Raw genomic sequence first — 20,137 nt, 5'->3', positions numbered from 1 at the left:
AGACTTTTCCATGAAGCAGGAAATTTCAAAGACAGTTCAGTCACTCCTATATCCTGTAGAATGTTTTGCAGACATTTTCATGAAGCAGGAACCTCGAAGGATCATCTCACCTTTAGGCAAGTTCAGCAGTCATTTCTCTGTGGGTCCTTCATGTCCAGTTAAACAATCCAGGAAAGAGCAGTTTCTTGCCCAAATGACTAACCAACTCTATAAGGAGCCTCTTCAATGCCCACCCTCCTCTTTAAGTAGCTTGTGCTGCCAGGAGCAGATGTGTCTCATTGTCATGAAAAATCTTAAGTTTTAAAATATTTTAAATGTCATATTCTGAAGGTCTCTGAAAGATCTGAAGAATACCTATCTAAGTGAAATACATCTCTGTACATCTAGAAAATCTAACATGACTACAAGCTTGACTATTATAGATGACTCTACCTATATTTCTTAATTATTACATTTTTACAGGAAATACACAATCACAATACCTTAATAAAGAATACACAATCACAATACCTTAATAAAGAACATGAATATACATAACAAAATTGACCTTAAATTTGTACCAATAAATCAAGATACATACCAATGCAAATTATTCGTATCTATAGCATATCCCCCTTTAAATGCAAAGAAACAATTATAAACAATATTTAGGAATGTGACTGTAGATCTGTCCATACTGCTTCCTGCATTTTGGGGGTACTGTTAATCAGGTCTTTCATGGTGTATCCTATATGCTAGGTTTATCTCAGTCAGCAGTCGGGTGAAGTAATTTTTTGAGAGTGTTCATGGCAGCCTTTCAGTGGGTCATGCTCTATCAAACCAAACCAGTCTTGAAGCATGCACAGGTTCTCATCCTCTGTGGAAACAAGAGAAGAACCTCTTTTTCAAAGCAACATATCCTTAGACCCAAATTGGGTCATGATACCTTTATAATATACATGCTGATTTAGCTTAGCAGCCTATACAGTGAAATGTCTATACCTAGCTCATTCACAGTCAAAAAATTCAAAGATAACACAATAATATACATACATGATCCAGACTCTCTGTGAATTTTTCATTTTTACATGGCTTATTTTTCTTTACTCCTTTTTAATCTATGACTATCTGTACTGTCTCTTTAAAGCCTTTTTTAAAACAATTTACTTCTTTTCCAACTCTCTGTACTCTTTTTCTTCTCTCAAGCCTACATACATTTATCCAGCACTGTGACTCATCTGGATTTGTGTTTATTGCATATCTGTAATTCTTTACTGTCCAGGAGCACTTTTTAAAATGCCAAGTGCTTCTTAAAACTTAAGGTGCCCCAGTACTAGGGTTTATACAGTACTAACTGCTTGCCCATCCAGTCTAAAACTTAAGTTGTGCCATTACTATGATATATACGATATGCCTGCTTGTTCTGCACAGTCCAGCATGGCATTGCTGTTTTCTGGCTCTGAGAGCCATGCCAACAGCCCCATTCTTAGGCACACAGTCAGTCAATGTCGCCATTAAGCAAGCTGTATCAGTCTGCTCACAAACCCCATCCAAATACTTGGTCTCCTGAAAGAGCCAGAAGTCATGCTGGCAGCTCGTTCCAGAAAGCCTGCATTTCAAAATGGTGTGGCTTTTTTTCTCTACTGCTGCTGCTGAGTGAGGAAAACCTCTCTTAATGAAGCTGTTCCATGCCGCCAGCAAACAGCAAGAAACTGTGTTAAACCCTGTATTTTTGTGTCTAGAATTCCTTTTCAAACTCTCTTAGGTTTTAAATGGATTTAGCTGGCCACATGAGCGCCAGTCTGTTGGAGGAGGAATCACTTGTTTGTCTCAGCCACCGGCTAGCTTAGGCCCGATATAATCCAACAGAAACTGTATTATTTAAATTACTGTTTTGATGGAGGAAGGTCATTGGTTAACTAATAAAGAAACTGCCTTGGCCCATTTATAGGCCAGCCCTTAGGTGGGTGGAGTAAACAGACAGAATGCTGGGAGAAAGAAGCCGAGTCAGTGAGTCGCCATGATTCTCCCACTCCAGACAGACGCAGGTTAAGATCTTTCCTGGTAAGCCAGCTCATGGTACTACACAGAATATTAGATCAATATGTAAGAGCTAGCCAATAAGAGGCTGGAGCTAATGGGCCAGGCAATGATTAAAAGAATACAGTTTCCGTGTAATTATTTCAGGGCATAAGCTAGCCATGTGGGCGGCCGGGTGCCGGAGACGCAGCCCCGCAGCTCCTATTACAACAGAGTGGCACCCAACGTGCTAGTGAACTCCACGTAAAACCTGAGAGGGCTTAAAAAGGACACAGAGAGAATTTAAGACAGATTTTTGCTGTTTGTGGGTTGCGTGCGGCATAAGCTAGCCATGTGGGCGGCCGGGTGCCGGAGACACAGCCCCGCAGCTCCTATTACAACACTGTTTGGCCCATTAGCTCTAGCTTCTTATTGGCTAACTCTTATATTTTAATTTAACCCATCTCTAGTAATCTGTGTATTGCCATGTAACAGTGGCTTACCTGCAAAGTTTTAGCCTGTCTGATTCTGGCGGCTCCATGGCATTTCTCTGACTCTGCCCTTTTTTCTTCCAGCATTCAGTTCAGTCCTTCCTGCCTACCTAAATTCTGCCCTATCTACAGGCCAAGGCAGTTTCTTTATTCATTAATGGTAATCACAGCAACACAGAGGGGACTCCCACATCAGCTATTTCTAGGACAGCCAGGATTGTTACACAGAGAACCCCTGTCCTGTACCCCACATACACAGAAAGGGATTGAGTGTCCTGGAATTCAAGTTATGAATGGTTGTAAGCCACCATTTGGGTGCCTGAGTTGAACCACTTTGACCAGTAACCACTTAGCCATCTTTCTAGCTCTCCATCCCTCTCTTTAGAACAGAGCCTGCATCTGAAACATTTTGTGTCTTCAGGCAATAAAGGCATCTTAAAAAGGAACAGGAAAGGGACCTCAGCAGTTAACACTTGATGTGCTTCCAGAAGACCTGAGATCCATTCCCAGAACTCTCATCAGGAAGCTCACAACTGTATGTAACTCTAGCTCCAGGGATCTGACAGCTTTGGCTTCCTTAGGCACCTTCACTTATGTGCCCATACGCACATTCAGAAACATACCTAACATAATTAAAAATAATAAAACTTAAATTCTAAAAATAACTTATGTAAATAACAAGTATATGTAGATGGCTCTGTGTTATGCTTTTTAATATTTCCTAACTCTAATAATTTAGTATTACTTAATGTTTTATAGGAATGTGAAGAGGAGCTTCTTCAGTTGGTTACAAATATTTTGAATTATATCATGTGTAAAGGACTAGAAAAGTCCGATGAAGACACTTGGGTTGAAAGAGGACAAGTGTTTTCAGCATTAACTAAACCAGGAATATCAAGTGAACTACTTCGACCGTCAGATGAAGTAAAACTAATGTAAGTATTCATTTAGTGATTTTTGTGAACCCCTCTGTAGAACGGAGTGGGAGTCTAAAATTAAATACTGATTCCTTAATTCAGTATATAATAGAGGCAGAAAGAAGAAGAAGCTATTTAATATTTTTCTTCCTTGGTTTTACTCTTCTAGTAGAATGTAGAAAAAAGTACAAATTCTCTTTCTCTACATCCTCACCAACATTTCTTCATTTGTTCTCTTGATATACATTCTGAGGAATCTGAAAGAAGTTTTACTTTGTGTTTTCCTGAATTTTTTATTTTTTTATTGATTTTATTGAGGTTTACATTTTTCTTGCCTTCCTTCACTTCATCTTCCCTCCCCTACAACCCTCTCCCATGGTCCCCATGCTCCCAATTCACTCAGGAGATCTTGTCTTTTTCTACTTCCCATGTAGATTAGATCCAAGTATACCTGTCTTAGGGTTCTCATTGTTGTCTAGGTTCTCTGGGATTGTGAATTATAGGCTGGTTTTCTTTGGTTTATATCTAAAAGCCACTTATGAATGAGTAGATATGAAATTTGTCTTTCTGGGTCTGGGTTACTTCACTCAATGTGATGTTTTCTAGATCCATCCATTTGCCTACAAATTTCAAGATGTGATATTTTTTTTCTGTGCTGTGTAGTACTCCATTGTATAAATGTACCACATTTTTCTTATCCATTCTTTAGTCGAGAATCATTTAGGTTGTTTCCATGTTCTGCCTATGACAAACAATGCTGCTATAAACATAGTTGAGCCCATGTCCTTGTGGTACAATTGGGTATCCTTTGGGTATATACCCTAAAGTAATATTGCTGGGTCTTGAAGAAGGTTGTTTCCTAATTTTCAGAGAAATCGCCACACTGATATCCAAGGGGGCTGTACTAATTTGCACTCCCACCAGCAATGGGAGAGTGTTCCCTTTACTCAGTATTCTCTGCAACATAAGTTGTCATCAGTGTTTTTTATCTTGGCCATTCTTACAGGTGTAAGATGTAAACTCAGGGTTGTTTTGATTTGCATTTCTCTGATGACTAAGGATATTGAGCACTTCCTTAAGTGTCTTTCAGCCATATTAGATTCCTCTGTTGAGAGTTCTCTGTTTAGGTCTGTACTCCAATTTTTTTATTGGATTATTTGTTCTTTTGATGACAAATCTTTTATGTTCTCTGTATATTTTGGAAATCAGACCTCTGTCTGATGTGGGCTTGGGGAAGATCTTTTCCCATTCTGTAGGCTGCTATTTTGTCTTGGTCACTGTGTTTTTTTGCCTTACAGAAGCTTTTCAGTTTTAGGAGGTCCCATTTATTAATTGTTTCTTTCAGTGTCTGTTCTGCTGGGGTTATATTTAGGAAGTGGTCTCCTGTGCCATTACATTCAAGTGTACTCCCAGTTTTTCTTCTTTGAGGTTCAGTGTGGCTGGATTTATGTTGAGGTCTTTGATCCATTTGAACTTGAGTTTTATGCATGGTGATATATGTGGATTTATTTTTATTCTTCTACATGTTGCTATCCAGTTATGCCAGCACCATTTGTTAAATATGCTTTCTTTTTTCCATTTGATATTTTTTGCCTCTTTCTCAAAAATCAGGTGTTCAAAGGTATGTGGATATTTGGGTCTTGGATTTGGTTCCATTGTTCCTCCTGTCTATTTTTATGCCAATACCTGGCTGTTTTCAGTACAGTAGCTCTGTAGTAGAGTTTGAAGGGATTGTGATGTCTCCAGTAGTTCCTCTATTGTACAGGACTATTTTGGCTATCCTGAGTTTTTTTTTTTTTCTTTTCCATATGAAGTTGAGTACTGTTCTTTTGAGGTCTGTGAAGAATTTTCCTGGGATTTTGATGGGCATTGCATTGAATCTGTAGATTGCTTATGGTAAGATTGTCATTTTTATTATGTTAATTCTAGCTACTCAATAGCATGGGAGATCTTTCCACTATCTGGTGTCTTCTTCAATTTCCTTCTTCAAAGATTTAAAGTTCTTGTCATACAGGTCTTCCACTTGTTTGGTTAGAGAAACTCTGAGATATTTTAAGCTATTATGGCTATTGTGAAGGATGATGTTTTTTTGATTTCTCTTTTAGCCCATTTATCATCTGTGTGTACCCTGCTACATTACTGAATGTGTTTATGAGTTGTATAAGTTCCTTGGTAGAATTTTTGGGGTCACTTATGTAAACTATCACATCATCAGCAAATAGTGAGATTTTGACTTCTTCTTTTCTCCTTTGTATTCCCTTTATCTTCTTTTGTTGTTTTATTGTTCTAGCTAGGTCCTCAAGAATTGAATTGAATTGAATAGATCTGAAGAGCAACCCTGTCTTGTTCCTGATTTCAATGGGATTACTATGAGAGTCTCTCCATTTAGTTTGATATTGGCTGTTGGCTTGCTGTATATTGTCTTTATTATGTTTAGGTATGTTCCTTGAATCCCTATTCTTTCCAAGACCTTTATCATGAAGAGATGCTATATTTTGTTGAAGACTTTTTCAGCATTAAATGAAATGATCATGTTTACATTGACAGATTTTATATTTTGAAGTATCCCTGCTTCTCTGGGATGAAGCCGACTTGATCATGGTGGATGCTTTTTTCTATTGTATTTTTGGATTCGTTTTGCCAGTATTTTATTTAGTATTTACATTCATGTTCATGAGTGAGACTGGTCTGTTATTTTCTTTCTTAGTGATGTCTTTATGTGGTTTGAGTATCAGTGTAATTGTAGCCTCATAAAAAGAATTTGGCAATGTTCCTTGTGTTTCTATTGGGTAGAACAATTTGAGGAGTATTGATATTAGTTCTTTGAAAATCATGTAGGATTCTGAGCTAAAAACATCTGGTCCCGAGCTTTTTTGGTTGGGAGACTTTTGATGACTCTTTCTATTTCTTTAACAGTTAAAAGTCTATTTCATTGGCTTATCTGTTCTTGATTTAATTTTGATAAGTGATATTTATCCAGAAAGTTGTCCATTTTCTTTATGTTTTCCAAGTTTGTGGAGTACAGGTTTTCAAAATATGACCTATTGATTCTCTGGATATCCTCTGTTTCTGTTGGTATGTCCCTCTTTTCTTTTCTGAGTTTGTTAATTTGTATATTCTCTCTCTACCTTTTGGTTAGTTTGGATAAAAGTTTGTCTGTTTTGTTGGTTATCTTGAAGAACCACCTCTTTGTCTCACTGATTCTTTGTATTGTTTCCTTGTTTCTATTTTGTTGATTTCAGTTCTCAATTTGATTATTCCTTCCCTCTAGTGAGTTTGCTTCTTTTAGTTCTAAAGTTTTCAAATGTTCTATTAATTCACTAGTTTGGGATGTTTTTCAGCTTCTTTGTGTAGGCATTTAAGTGCCAAGAACTTTCCTTTTAACACCGCTTTCATTGTGTCCCATAAATTTGGGTATGTTGTGTGATCCTTTTCATTGAATTTTAGGAAGTCTTTAATTTCTTCCTTTATTGCTTCCTTGACCCATTGATGATTCAGGTGAGCATTGTTTAATTTCCACATATTTGTTTGCTTTCTGGAATTAGTGTTGCTGTTGAATTCTACTTTTAAGCCATGGTGATCTCATAAGATACATGGGGTTATTCCAATTATTTTGCATTTGTTGAGGTTTGTTTTGTTATGTAGTATATGGTCAATTTCTGAGGTTCTATGAGGTGCTGAAAAGAAGGTATATTCATTTTTATGTTGATAAGGGATGTTCTATAGATGTCAGTTAAGTTCATTTGAGTCATAACATGTTAGTTCCCTTATTTCTCCGTTAATTTTCTATCTGACAGACCTGTCTACTGGTGAGAGTGGGGTGTTGGAGTACCCACTCTTAGTGTGTGGGGTTTAATCTCCGATTTAAGCTTTAGAAATGTTTCTTTTACATATGAGACTGCCCTTATATTTGAGGCATAGATGTTCAGTATTGAGATTTCCTCTTGATGGATATTTCCTGTGACTAATATGAAATGTCCTTCTTTGTCTCTTTTGATTGATTTTAGTTTGAAGTCTATTTTGTTAGATAATCGATTAGCTACACCAACTTGTTTCTTGGGTCCATTTGATTGGAAAAATTTTTACTCTGAGGAATTGTCTGTCATTGAGATTGTGGTGTGTTTCTTGTAAGTAGCAGAAGAATGGATTCTGTTTTCATATAATCTGTTAGCCTGTGTCTTTTTATAGGTGAGTTGAGTCCATTTATATTAAGGGATTTTAGTGACCAGTGATTGCTATCTCCTGTTCTTTTAGTTTTCCTTGTTGGTGATGTTATTTTGTGTGTTTTCCCCTTCTTTGGGATTTGCTACTGTGAGATCATCTATTGTCTGTGTTTTTGTGGATGTAGCCAACTTCCTTGGCTTGGAGTTTTCCTTCTAGTACTTTGTATAAGGCTGAGCTTGTAGCTTAGTTAAATCTGGTTTTCTCGTGGAATATCTTGTTTTGTCTTTCTATGGTGATTGAAAGTTTTGCTGGATATAGTAGTCTGGGCTTGCATTCATGGTCTCTTTTTTTTATTATTATTAATTAATTTATTTAATTATTAAAGATTTCTGCCTCTTCCCCGCCACCACCTCCCATTCCCTCCCCCTCCCCCAATCAAGTCTTCCTCCCTCCTCAGCCCAAAGAGCAAGCAGGTTTCTCTGCCCTGTGGGAGGTCCAAGGACCACCCACCTCCATCCAGGTCTATTAAGGTGAGCATCCAAACTACCTGGGCTCCCACAAAGCCATTACGTGCAATAGGATCAAGAACCCATTGCCATTGTTCTTCAGTTCTCAGTAGTCCTCATTGTCCGTTATGTTCAGCGAGACCGGTTTTGTCTTATGCTTTTTCAGACCCCGGCCAGCTGGCCTTGGTGAGTTCCCGATAGAACATCCCCATTGTCTCCGTGTGGGTGCACCCCTCGCGGTCCTGAGTTCCTTGCTCGTGCTCACTCTCCTTCTGCTCCTCCTTTGGATCGTGAGACTTCAGTCCAGTGCTCCAATGTTGGTCTCTGTCTCTGTCTTCTTTCATCGCCTGATGAAGGTTAATGTTCAGGAGGATGCTTATATGTTTTTCTTTGGGTTCACCTTCTTATTTAGCTTTTCTAGAATCACGAATTATAGTCTCAATGTCCTTTATTTATGGCTAGAAACCAAATATGAGTGAGTACATCCCATGTTCCTCTTTTTGGGTCTGGCTTACCTCACTCAGGATAGTGTTTTCTATTTCTGTCCATTTGTATGCAAAATTCAAGAAGTCGTTGTTTTTTACTGCTGAGTAGTACTCTAATATGTATATATTCCATACTTTCTTCATCCATTCTTCCATTGAAGGACATCTAGGTTGTTTCCAAGTTCTGGCTATTACAAACAATGCTGCTATGAACATAGTTGAGCATATACTTTTGTTGTATGTTTGGGCATCTCTTGGGTATATTCCCAGTAGTGGTATTGCTGGGTCGAGAGGTAGGCTGAACCCGACTTTCCTGAGAAACCGCCACACTGCTTTCCAAAGTGGTTGCACAAGTTTGCATTCCCACCAGCAATGGATGAGAGTGCCCCTTTCTCCACAACCTCTCCAGCAGAGGCTATCATTGGTGTTTTTGATTTTAGCCATTCTGACACTTGACCACGACCTTCTGGCTTTGTCTCCAATGAAAAGTCAGTTGTGATTCTGATAGGTCTGCTTTTATATGTTACTTGGCCTTTTTCCTTTTGAAGCTCTTAATATTCTTTCTTTATTCTGCATCTTTAGTGTTCTGATTATTATGTGGCAAGGGGACTTTTTTTTGATCCAGTCTATTTGGTATTCTGTAAACTTCTTTTGTCTTCATATGCATATCTTTCTCTAGGTTGGGAATGTTTTTTGTCTATGATTTTGTTAAACATATGTTCTGTGCTTTTAAGTTGGACTTCTTCTATACGTATTATTCTTAGGTTTGGTGTTTTCATGGTGTCCCATATTTCCTGGATTTTTTGTGTTATGCTTTTCTTAGATTTACTGTTTTCTTTGACCGGTGAGTCTATTTTCTCTATTGTTTTGAACACTTGAGAGTCTCTCCTCCATCTCTTGTATTCTGCTGTTTATGCTTGCATTCGTGGTTCCTGATTGTTTTCTCATGATTTCTGTTTCTATAATTCCCTCAGCTTTTGTTTCCTTTGTTGTCTCTATTTCCGTTTTCAAGTCTTGAATAGTTTGTTTCATATGTTTAATTTGTTCTTCATGATTTTCTTTAAGGGATTCGTTGATGCCTTCCAATTTTTTGTTTACTTTTTCATTTTTTCTTTAAGGGCATTCTAAAGTTATTTTTTAGATGATTTTCTTCTGCTTCATCTATATCTGGTTGTTCAAGTCTTGTTGTTGTTGGGCCACTAGTTTTTATTGGTGTCATGTTGTTCTTTGTGGTGTTCAGTGTGTTATTTCCTTGTCTACCCATCTTTTCCTCTGATTGGTGTATTTGGAGCTGTCTGTGTCTCCAGTGATCAGTCTTCCAGATGCCAGTGGATCCAAGGCTCACATGGTTGCTCCTCATGGTGTAGTCAGGGCAATGGTTCAGCCACCCCATTGGTTACTCTGTGTTCCTGCTTGTCACTCTGCAATACCAGGGATCGTTTGGGCTTTGCTTGTATGGGGATGTTTCTGCTGAGGTTGCTGCCTTTGGCCTGCTCTAGCAGAGTTCCTGGCTTAGGCCGGCTACCTTAGAAGTTGTTGATTTATGCCCGGTTTGGTAAAGGTCTCTGGTTCAGGCAGCTGTCTCAGTGGGTGCTCCCTTATACCTGCTCCTATGGAGGTCTCTGCCTTGGGCCTGCTCCTGCTGAGGTAGCTGGCTCACATCTGTTCCCATAGATTCCCCTAGCTTGGGCCTACTCCTGTAGAGGTTCCTGGCTTGGGCCCACTCCTACAGAGGTCTCTGGCTCAGGCCTACTCTCTCAGCAAAGAGCACATGTTTTGTTTTGTTTTCTGTGTTTTCCTGATATTTACGGATATTGAACATTCAGTATTTACTGTATTCTTTGGAGAACTATCAGTTCATTAAATAATTTCTTAGGATTGTTTTTGGAGGAAGGTATTTAATTTTATAGTTCTTTATATATTTGAGATTCTAATCCTATCTGATATCTAGTTGTCAAGAATTTTTTCTTTTTATTTACATAGGCTGTCTCACTTGGTGATATTTTCTTTTGCTCTTCAAAACCTTTTTAATGTCATGTTCTTCCGTCTGTCAATTCCTGGCATTATTTCGTATGCTTTCTGGAGTCTCTGTAGGATGCTCTTATCTATGTATTGTATATTCCTGCAAAATTTTCAAACTATCAGATCTTTAAGGTCATTGACCCTTTTTGAGTTGAGTTTTATGAAACATGAGAGCTGTGAATGTATTTCATTTCATTCTTCAACATGCCAAAATATAGTTTTTACAGCTCTATTTGTAAAAATATTCTCCAAATAGGTTTTATATTTTTTCGTCAAAAATAATGTGACTTCTAACTGTATACCTTTATTTCCTTATCCTTTATTCTGTTGTTCTACAAATCCGTTTTTGTGCTCATAACATGGTATTTGAGTCTGTCGCTCTGAAATATATGTGAGATCTGGTGTGATTCTTGCCATGTTAGTCTTTGTGTTTTGGCTGTTTGAGGTCTTTTTTGCTTTTATATAAATTTTAGAAATCTTTTTTCTAGCTATATGAAGGTTGTCGTAAGATTTGATGGGGATGGCATTGCCATTGTCCCAGTATTAATTCTTCCAATTCATGAGTATGGGAGGTGTAGTGGTAAAAATAAAAAATGCTGCTGGATCCCCAAGTGGCTGCAATGGCAGAAAAGCTCCAGGTCTCCCGAATGGCTGCAGCAGGCTATGAGGAGAGACAGACAGATGGGCACGCCATGAGACCACACCACAGGTCTCTGAAGGTGGCGAGTCCTGGGCAAGGACAGATGGATAGGCATGGCATGCAGAATGGAGTTGGATATTCATTTAGTGGGTTATGGAAGTATAGAAGGAAAGGGGGAGAAGAGGAGGGGTGTGGGAGAGACAGATAAAGAAGGGAGAGGCTGAAGCTGCCTCTCCGAGAGTGAGACAGAAAAAAGTAAGGAGACTCAGGCTGCAATAAGGAAGGAAGATCTGCCTGGGTGGGGAGGGGTGCCTGGGGAGGGAGTGGGCATTGGATTGTCTCTTAAAGAGACAGAACATATCATTACAGGAGGTTTTCCATTTTTCTGTTGCTTTATTTTATTAGTGTCTTAAGGTTCCTGTTGTGGAAGTCATTCACTTCTTTGTTACATAGATTTGTTGTTTTAAGCTCTTCTGAATAAGATGAGGTTCTCCCCCATCCTACCAAGCCCTGATTTCTTTCCTTGTAAGTTAGTTACTTGTAATGGTGATTTTGTACATTATTACTTTGTTAAAAGTATTTAGTAGTTTTAGAGGTCTACTGCTAGACCTTTCATTTCTCTATCCCCACCATTCAGTTTAATGTTAGTATTTGGTCTTTCTTGTAATCTTCTACATTAAGGATGTTCTGTCTATTCATAGTTTCTAGGTCTTTTACCATGAAGGAGTGTTGAACTTTGTTGAGGGCTTTTTCTACATCTAATGAGATGATAGTGTGACTTCTATTCTTAATGTCTCCATACTCTATTATACTTACTGATTTGTGTTTGTTGCACCATCTTTGCATCCTAGGATGAAACCAACTTGATCATGGTGTATGATCCTGTCAGTGTGTTCTTGACGTTGGTTTGCAAAATTTTTATTATCTTTGTGTTATATTCATTAAAGTAATTTTTTTCTTATTATTATGTGTCTTGGTTACTTTCCTATTGCCATATAAAACACCATGACCAAAGTAACTTATAAAAGAAAGTATTTAGTTTGTGGCTCATGGTTCCAGAGGGTTAGTCTCTAACCATGGGGGAGAACATGGCAATGGAGCATGTTGCTGAGAGGTTACTTCTTTATCTCCAAGTAGAAGATAGAGCTAGCTGGGAGCTTGCATCTGGTAACACACAGTTTTCAACAAGGCCACACCTCCCAGTCCTTTCTAAACAGTTTAATTAACTGAAACCAAGCATTCAAACATATGAGCCTGTAGGGAACATTTTCATTCAAACCACCACATTGTGTCTGTATCTGGTTTGGTATCAGGGTAATTTGGGACTTCACAGAACAAATCTGATGATGTTCCTTACCTTGCTATTTCATGGAACAGTTTAAGGAATATGTTGGTTAGTTTTTGTCAACACTAACTACAGTCATTTGGAAAGAGAAACGTCAATTGAGAATATATCTCTGTAAGAGTTACCTGTAGTAAAGCTTTTGTGGCATTTCTTGATTAATAACTGATGTGGGAAGGCTTAATTCACTGTAGGCAGTACCACCCCTGGGTAAACAGTGTTTGGTAGTTTAAGAAGGCAGCCTAAGTAAACCATGAAGAGCAAGCCAGTAAGCAGAGTACCTCTATGGTTGCTGTTTCAGGTTCCTGATTGAGTCTTACCCTGCAGGCTGTATTGAAGCTTTGTAACCTGTATTTATTCTTTGCTGTCAGGCCCTCATGCTAGCTCAGAATTTTATTGTAATTTTTTAATTTTTGTTTCCATCCTCTCACCCACACCTCAAAAGGGCCTTACTGTGTAGTGCTAGCTGGCTGGGAGCTCAGAGAAATCCTCTTGCCTCTGCCTCTCCAATGCTGGGATTAAAGGTGTATGCCACCATTCCCGGTGGTAACTTAGTTCTTTTTTTTTTTTTTTTTTTATTATTTTTTTTTTTTTTTTTTTTTAATTTATTTTTTTTATTCTTTTTTAATTAAAATTTCCACCTGCTCCCCGTTTCCCATTTCCCTCCCCTCCTCCCAAATATTGCCCCCTCCCCCCACTCCCCTCCCCCTATCCCCACTCCTCTTCTCCTCCCCCCACACCATTCCCCCTCCCTCTCGATACTGAAGAGCAGTCCAAATTCTCTGCCCTGCGGGAAGACGAAGGTCTTCTATCTACGTCCAGGAAGGTGAGCTTCTAAACAGGCTAAGCTCCCACAAAGCCAGTTCATGTATTAGGATTGAAACCTAGTGCCATTGTCCTTGGCTTCTCATCAGTCTTCATTGACCGCCATGCTCAGAGAGTCCGGAATCAACCCATGCTTATTCAGTCCCAGACCAGCTGGCCTTGGTGGGCTCCCAATAAATCAGTTCCACTGTCACAGTGGGTGGGTGCATCCCTCGTGGTCCTGATTTTTTGCTCTTGTTCTCCCTCCTTCTGCTCCTCATTTGGACCTTAAGAGCTCAGACCGTTGCTCCAAATTGAGACTCTGTCTCTACCTCGATCCATCGCCAGATGAAGGTTCTAAGGTGATATGCAAGATATTCATCAGTATAGGATAGGGTCATTTCAGGTTACCTCTCCTTAGTTGCCCAAGGTACCAGCTGGGGACATATTCCTGGACACCTGCGAACCCCTCTAGAGTCAAGTCTCTTGCCAGCCCTAAGATGGCTCCCTTAGATAGGATATATACTTCGCTGCTCCCGTATCCATCCTTCCTATATCCCAACCATCCCAATCCCCCGAGCTCCTCCCATCCTCCCCTTCTCATATTTCTCATCCCATTTCCCCTTTGCCCCATGCCACCTCACCCGCAAGTTCCCAGTTTTTGCCCTGCAATCTTGTCTACTTCCCCCTCTCCATGCGGATGACTATATGATTTCCTTTGGGTTCACTTTCTTATTTAACTTCTATAGGATCACACATTATATGCTTAATGTCTTTTATTTATGGCTAGAAACCGATTATGAGTGAGTACATCCCATGTTCCTCTTTTTGGGTCTGGGATACCTCACTCAGGATAGTGTTTTCTATTTCCATCCATTTGCACGCAAAATTCGAGAAGTCATTGTTTTTTACTGCTGAGTAGTACTCTAATATGTATATATTCCACACTTTCTTCATCCATTCCTCCATTGAAGGGCATCTAGGTTGTTTCCAGGTTTTGGCTATTACAAACAATGCTGCTATGAACATAGTTGAACAGATACTTTTGTCATTTGATGTGGCATCTCTTGGGTATATTCCCAATAGTGGTATTACTGGATCTTGGGGTAGGTTGATCCCAAATTTCCTGAGAAATCGCCACACTGATTTCCAAAGTGGTTGCACAAGTTTGCATTCCCACCAGCAATGCATGAGTGTGCCTCTTTCTCCACAACCTCTCCAGCAAAGGCTATCATTGGTGTTCTTGATTTTAGCCATTCTGACAGGTGTAAGATGGTATCTCAAAGTTGTTTTAATTTGCATTTCCCTTATCGCTAAGGAGGTTGAGCATGACCTTAGGTGTCTTTTGGCCATTTGAATTTCTTCTGTTGAGAATTCTCTGTTCAGATCAGTGCCCCATTTTTTTATTGGGTTCATTAGCATTTTAAAGTTTAGTTTCTTGAGTTCTTTATATATTTTGGTGATCAGACCTTTGTCTGTTGCAGGGTTGGTGAAGATCTTCTCCCAGTCAGTGGGTTGCCTTTTTGTCTTAGTGACAGTGTCCTTTGCTTTACAGAAGCTACTCAGTTTCAGGAGGTCCCATTTATTCAATGTTGCCCTTAATGTCTGTGCTGCTGGGGATAAACGTAGGAAGTGATCTCCTGTACCCATATGTTGTAGAGTACTTCCAACTTTTTCTTCTATCAGGTTCAGTGTGTTCAGACTAATATTGAGGTCTTTAATCCATTTGGACTTGAGTTTTGTGCATGGTGATAGATATGGATCTATTTTCATTCTTCTACACGTTGACAACCAGTTCTGCCAGCACCATTTGTTGAAGATGCTCTCTTTTTTCCATTGAATACTTTTAGCTCCTTTATCAAAAATTAGGTGTTCATAAGTTTGTGGGTTGAAATCAGGGTCTTCTACTCGGTTCCATTGATCAACTTCTCTGTTTTTATACCAATACCAAGCTGTTTTCAATACTGAGGCTCTGTAATAGAGTTTGAGGTCAGGGATGGTAATGCCTCCAGACGATCCTTTATTATATAAGATTGTTTTGGCTATCCTGGGTTTTTTGTTTCTCCATATAAAGTTGATTATTGTCCTCTCAAGGTCTGTGAAGAATTTTGATGGGATTTTAATGGGGATTGCATTGAATCTATAAATTGCCCTTGGTAGAATTGCCATTTTTACTATGTTGATCCTCCCTATCCAAGAGCAAGGGAGATCCTTCCATTTTCTGGTATCCTCCTCAATTTCTTTCTTCATTGACTTAAAGTTCTTGTCAAATAGATCCTTTACTTCCTTGGTTAGGGTTACCCCAAGATATTTTATGTTATTTGTGGCTATCGTGAAGGGTGATGCTTCTCTGATTTCCATCTCTGCTTCCTTATCCTTTGTGTATAGGAGGGCAACTGATTTTTTGGAATTGATCTTGTATCCTGCAACGCTACTAAAGGTGTTTATCAGCTGAAGGAGTTCTTTGCTGGAGTTTTTGGGGTCGCTTATGTACACTATCATATCATCTGCAAATAATGAAAGTTTAACTTCTTCCTTTCCAATTTGAATCCCTTTGATCCCCTTATGTTGTCTTATTGCTATTGCTAGAATTTCAAGCACTATATTAAAGAGGTATGGAGAGAGTGGACAACCTTGTCGTGTTCCTGATTTTAGTGGAATAGCTTTGAGTTTCTCTCCATTTAATTTGATGTTAGCTGACGGCTTGCTATAAATTGCTTTTATTATATTTAGGAACGACCCTTGTATTCCTAATCTCTCTAAGACCTTTATCATAAAGGGATGTTGAATTTTGTCAAATGCTTTTTCCGCATCTAATGAAATGATCATATGGTTTTTTTCTTTCAGATTATTTATATGATGGATTACATTGATAGATTTTCGTATGTTGAACCAGCCCTGCATCTCTGGGATGAAGCCTACTTGATCATAATGGATAATTTTTCTAATGTGTTCTTGGATTCGGTTTGCCAGTATTTTATTGAGTATTTTTGCGTCGATGTTCATGAGTGAGATTGGCCTGTAGTTCTCTTTCTTGGTTGTGTCTTTGTGTGGTTTTGGTATCAGAGTAACTTCAGCTTCATAAAAGGAATTTGGCAATGACTTCTCTGTTTCAATATTGTGAAATACATTAAGGAGTATAGGTATTAGGTCTTCTTGGAAGTTCTGGTAGAATTCTGCATTAAAGCCGTCTGGACCTGGGCTTTTTTTGGTGGGAAGGTTTTTTATAACAACTTCTAATTCTTCGCGACTAACAGGTCTATTTAGATTGTTCACCTGGTCCTGGTTTAACTTTGGTATATGGTACTTATCTAAAAAAGTGTCCATTTCTTTTACATTTTCCAATTTTGTGGCATACAGGTTTTTGTAGTAAGATCTAATGATTCTCTGAATTTCGTCTGTGTCTGTGGTTATGTCTCCCTTTTCGTTTCTGATTTTGTTAATTTGCGTATTCTCTCTCCGCCGTTTGATTAGTTTGGATAGGGGTTTATCAATCTTATTGATTTTCTCCAAGAACCAGCTTTTTGTTTCATTGATTCTTTGGATTGTTTTCTGTGTTTCTATTTTGTTGATTTCAGCCCTCAATTTGATTATTTCCAGTCTTCTACTTCTCCTAGGTGAGTCTGCTTCTTTTCTTTCTAAAGCTTTAAGGTGGGCTATTAGGTCTCCAATGTGTGCTTTCTCCGTTTTCTTTAAGTGGGCACTTAATGCTATGAACTTTCCTCTTAGCACTGCTTTCATAGTGTCCCATAGGTTTGAGTATGTTGAGTCTTCGTTTTCATTGAATTCAAGAAAGACTTTAATTTCTTTCTTTATTTCTTCCTTGAACCAGGTGTGGTTCAGTAGTTGACTGTCCAATTTCCATGAGTTCATAGGCTTTCTGGGGATAGCATTGTTGTTGAATTCTAACTTTAATCCATGGTGATCTGATAAGACACAGGTGGTTACCGATATTTTTTTGTAACTGTGTAAGTTTGCTTTGTTACCGAGTATGTGGTCTATTTTCGAGAAGGTTCCATGAGCTGCAGAGAAGAAGGTATATTCTTTCTTATTTGAGTGGAATGTTCTATAGATGTCTGTTAAGTCCATTTGATTCATTACCTCCCTTAATCCTCTTATTTCTCTATTAGGTTTCTGTCTGATTGACCTGTCCATTGGTGAGAGAGGAGTGTTGAAATCTCCTACTATTAGTGTGTGTGGTTTGATGACTGCCTTGAGTTTTAGTAACGTTTCTTTTACATAAGTGGGAGCTTTTATATTAGGGGCATAGATATTCAGGATTGAGACTTCATCCTGGTGAATTGTTCCTGTTATGAGTAAAAAATGTCCATCTCCATCTCTTTTGATTGATTTTAGTTTGAAGTCAACTTTCTTAGAAATTAGTATGGCCACACCTGCTTGTTTCTTAGGTCCATTTGCTTGATAAACCTTTTCCCAGCCCTTTACTTTGAGTAGATGTCTGTCTTTGTGGTTGAGGTGTGTTTCTTGTAAGCAACAGAATGTTGGATCCTGTTTTCGTATCCAATCTCTTAGCCTGTGCCTCTTTATAGGTGAGTTGAGTCCATTGATATTAAGTGATATTAATGACCAGTGGTTGTTAACTCCGGTCATTTTTCCTTTCTTTCTTTCTTTCCTTCTTTTGGCAGTAGAGTTTGTGTGTTTCCCTTCTTCAAGTTGTGCTGGTGAAGGGTCATTAGATGTCTGAGTTATTGTGGGCATTGTTGGACTCCTTGGTTTGTGATTTTCCTTCAATTACTTTCTGAAGGGCTGGATTTGTGGCTACGTATTGTTTAAATTTGTTTTTATCCTGGAAAATTTTGTTTTCTCCATTTATAGTGAATGAAAGCTTGGCTGGGTATAGTAGTCTGGGCTTGCATCCATGGTCTCGTAGTTTCTGCAGTATATCTATCCAGGACCTTCTGGCTTTCATGGTTTCCATAGAGAAGTCAGGTGTAAGTCTGATAGGTTTACCTTTATAGGTAACTTGACCTTTTTCCTTTGCAGCTCTTAATATTCTTTCTTTATTCTGTATGTTTTGTGTTTTGATTATTATATGACGAGGAGATGTTTTTTTTTGATCCAGTCGATTTGGTGTTCTGTATGCTTCTTGGACCTTCAAAGGAATATCTTTCTTAAGGTTGGGAAAGTTTTCTTCTATAATTTTATTAAATATATTTTCTGGACCATTGAGCTGTAGATCTTCTCCTTCTTCTATCCCTATTATTCTTAGGTTTGGTCTTTTTATTGTGTCCCAGATTTCCTGAATGTTTTGTGATGAGAATTTGTTGGTTATGTTGTTTTCTTTGATGAGAGTGTTTATTTTCTCTATGGTATCTTCAGTGTCTGAGATTCTTTCTTCTATCTCTTGTAATCTGTTGGTGGTACTTGTCTCTGTAGTTCCTGTTCGTTTATTCAAATTTTCCATCTCCATCCTTCCCTCGGTTTGTGTTTTCTTTATTACTTCCACTTCATTCTTCAAGTCTTGAACCGTTTCCCTTACCTGTTTGATTACTTTTTCTTGTTTCTCTTGGTTTTCTTGGGTATCTTTGAGAGATTTATTCATTTCCTCTACCTTTTTGTTTGTAATCTCTAATTGGTTGTGGCAGTTTTTCACCTCCTGTTTAAGGTCCTCTATTATTTTCATAAAATTCACTTTTGAGTCGAATTCTTCTAATTCTTCTGGATTAGGGTGTACACTTCTCATTTCGGGATTCCTGGATCCTGGTGATGTCACGTTGCCTTTTAAGTTGTTGGGGGAATTCTTGCATTGGCGCCTGCCCATCTTTTCCTTCAAATGGAGCCAGGAGAGGCCTGATGTCTTGGACCAGTCTTTGCTGTGACTAACTCTCTAGGTGTATCTCCTCAGTGTAGGGGCAGGAACCGTTCCCTTCCAGATGAACTCCTCAACACCAAAACATGGATGCGTGGTATTCCAATGACCCGCGTAAAGAAGGCCGAATGCAAGGGGTCGGGCGGGGTCGAGTAGAACACAGGCGACACTGCAGTACAAGCTGGAGGTGCCTGCACTCCCTTTCGGGGGTTGCTGAGGCCTGCCCGCTAGGCAGGCACTCACTGCTCTGGTTGGGTAGCCTTAGTGTAGGGGCGTTTGTGCTCTCTACCGGGACCGTCCGCCCCAGGATAGTACACACTCACCCGTCCCGATGAAACTTCTCGGCACCTACACAGGAACTCCTGGATGCCCCAATGAGCCAGGGACAAAGGGAAGTAGGGCGCAGGCAGAGCAGGTCCAGGAGATCACAGCAGAGACTGCAGCCCCAGCAGCAGGGGCCCGCTTTCCCTGGCGGGGACCTTGAGGCCTGCCCTCTAGTCAGGCACTCACTGCTCTGGGCTGGTAGCCTTAGTGAAAGGGCAGGAAACTGTTCCACAGCTAAGGACCTTGCAGACAAGGCAGGCTTGGGGGTGGGGGTGGGGGGCGGGTGTGTAGGAAAGAATGCCTTGCAGCAGGAGCTGGGGGGGGGGGGGCGTTTGTGCTCTCTACCGGGACCGTCCGCCCCAGGATAGCACACACTCACCCATCCAGATGGGACTTCTCAGCACCTATGCAGGGATTCCTGGTGGCCCCAATGAGCCGGGGACCAAGGGAAATAGGGGGCAGGGAGAGCAGGTCCAGGAGATCACAAGCAGAGACTGCAACCCCAGCAGCAGGGGCCCGCTTCCCCTGGTGGGGACCTTGAGGCCTGCCCTCTAGTCAGGCACTCACTGGTCTGGGCTGGTAGCCTTAGTGAAAGGGCAGGAAACTGTTCCACA

The 20,137-nt window shown here is 39.6% G+C and overlaps 1 protein-coding gene across 4 annotated transcripts in view; it reads left to right on the top strand.

The window, feature by feature from the left end:
* Nbeal1 (neurobeachin like 1) overlaps positions 1 to 20,137 on the top strand; it is a 211,340-nt gene that overhangs the window by 114,672 nt on the left and 76,531 nt on the right. For all 4 annotated transcript variants that reach the window (XM_057752700.1, XM_057752706.1, XM_057752692.1 and 1 more), the window contains one exon: positions 3,249 to 3,424. In XM_057752700.1, the coding sequence (XP_057608683.1) occupies positions 3,249 to 3,424 (176 nt within the window). The remainder of the gene's footprint in view (positions 1 to 3,248; positions 3,425 to 20,137) is intronic.

This window comes from Chionomys nivalis, chromosome 2, assembly GCF_950005125.1.
Source record: "Chionomys nivalis chromosome 2, mChiNiv1.1, whole genome shotgun sequence".
NCBI classification, from domain to species: Eukaryota; Metazoa; Chordata; class Mammalia; order Rodentia; family Cricetidae; genus Chionomys; species Chionomys nivalis.
Note: the sequence above shows the minus strand (reverse complement) of the source record. Positions and strands in the feature narration are given on the sequence as shown.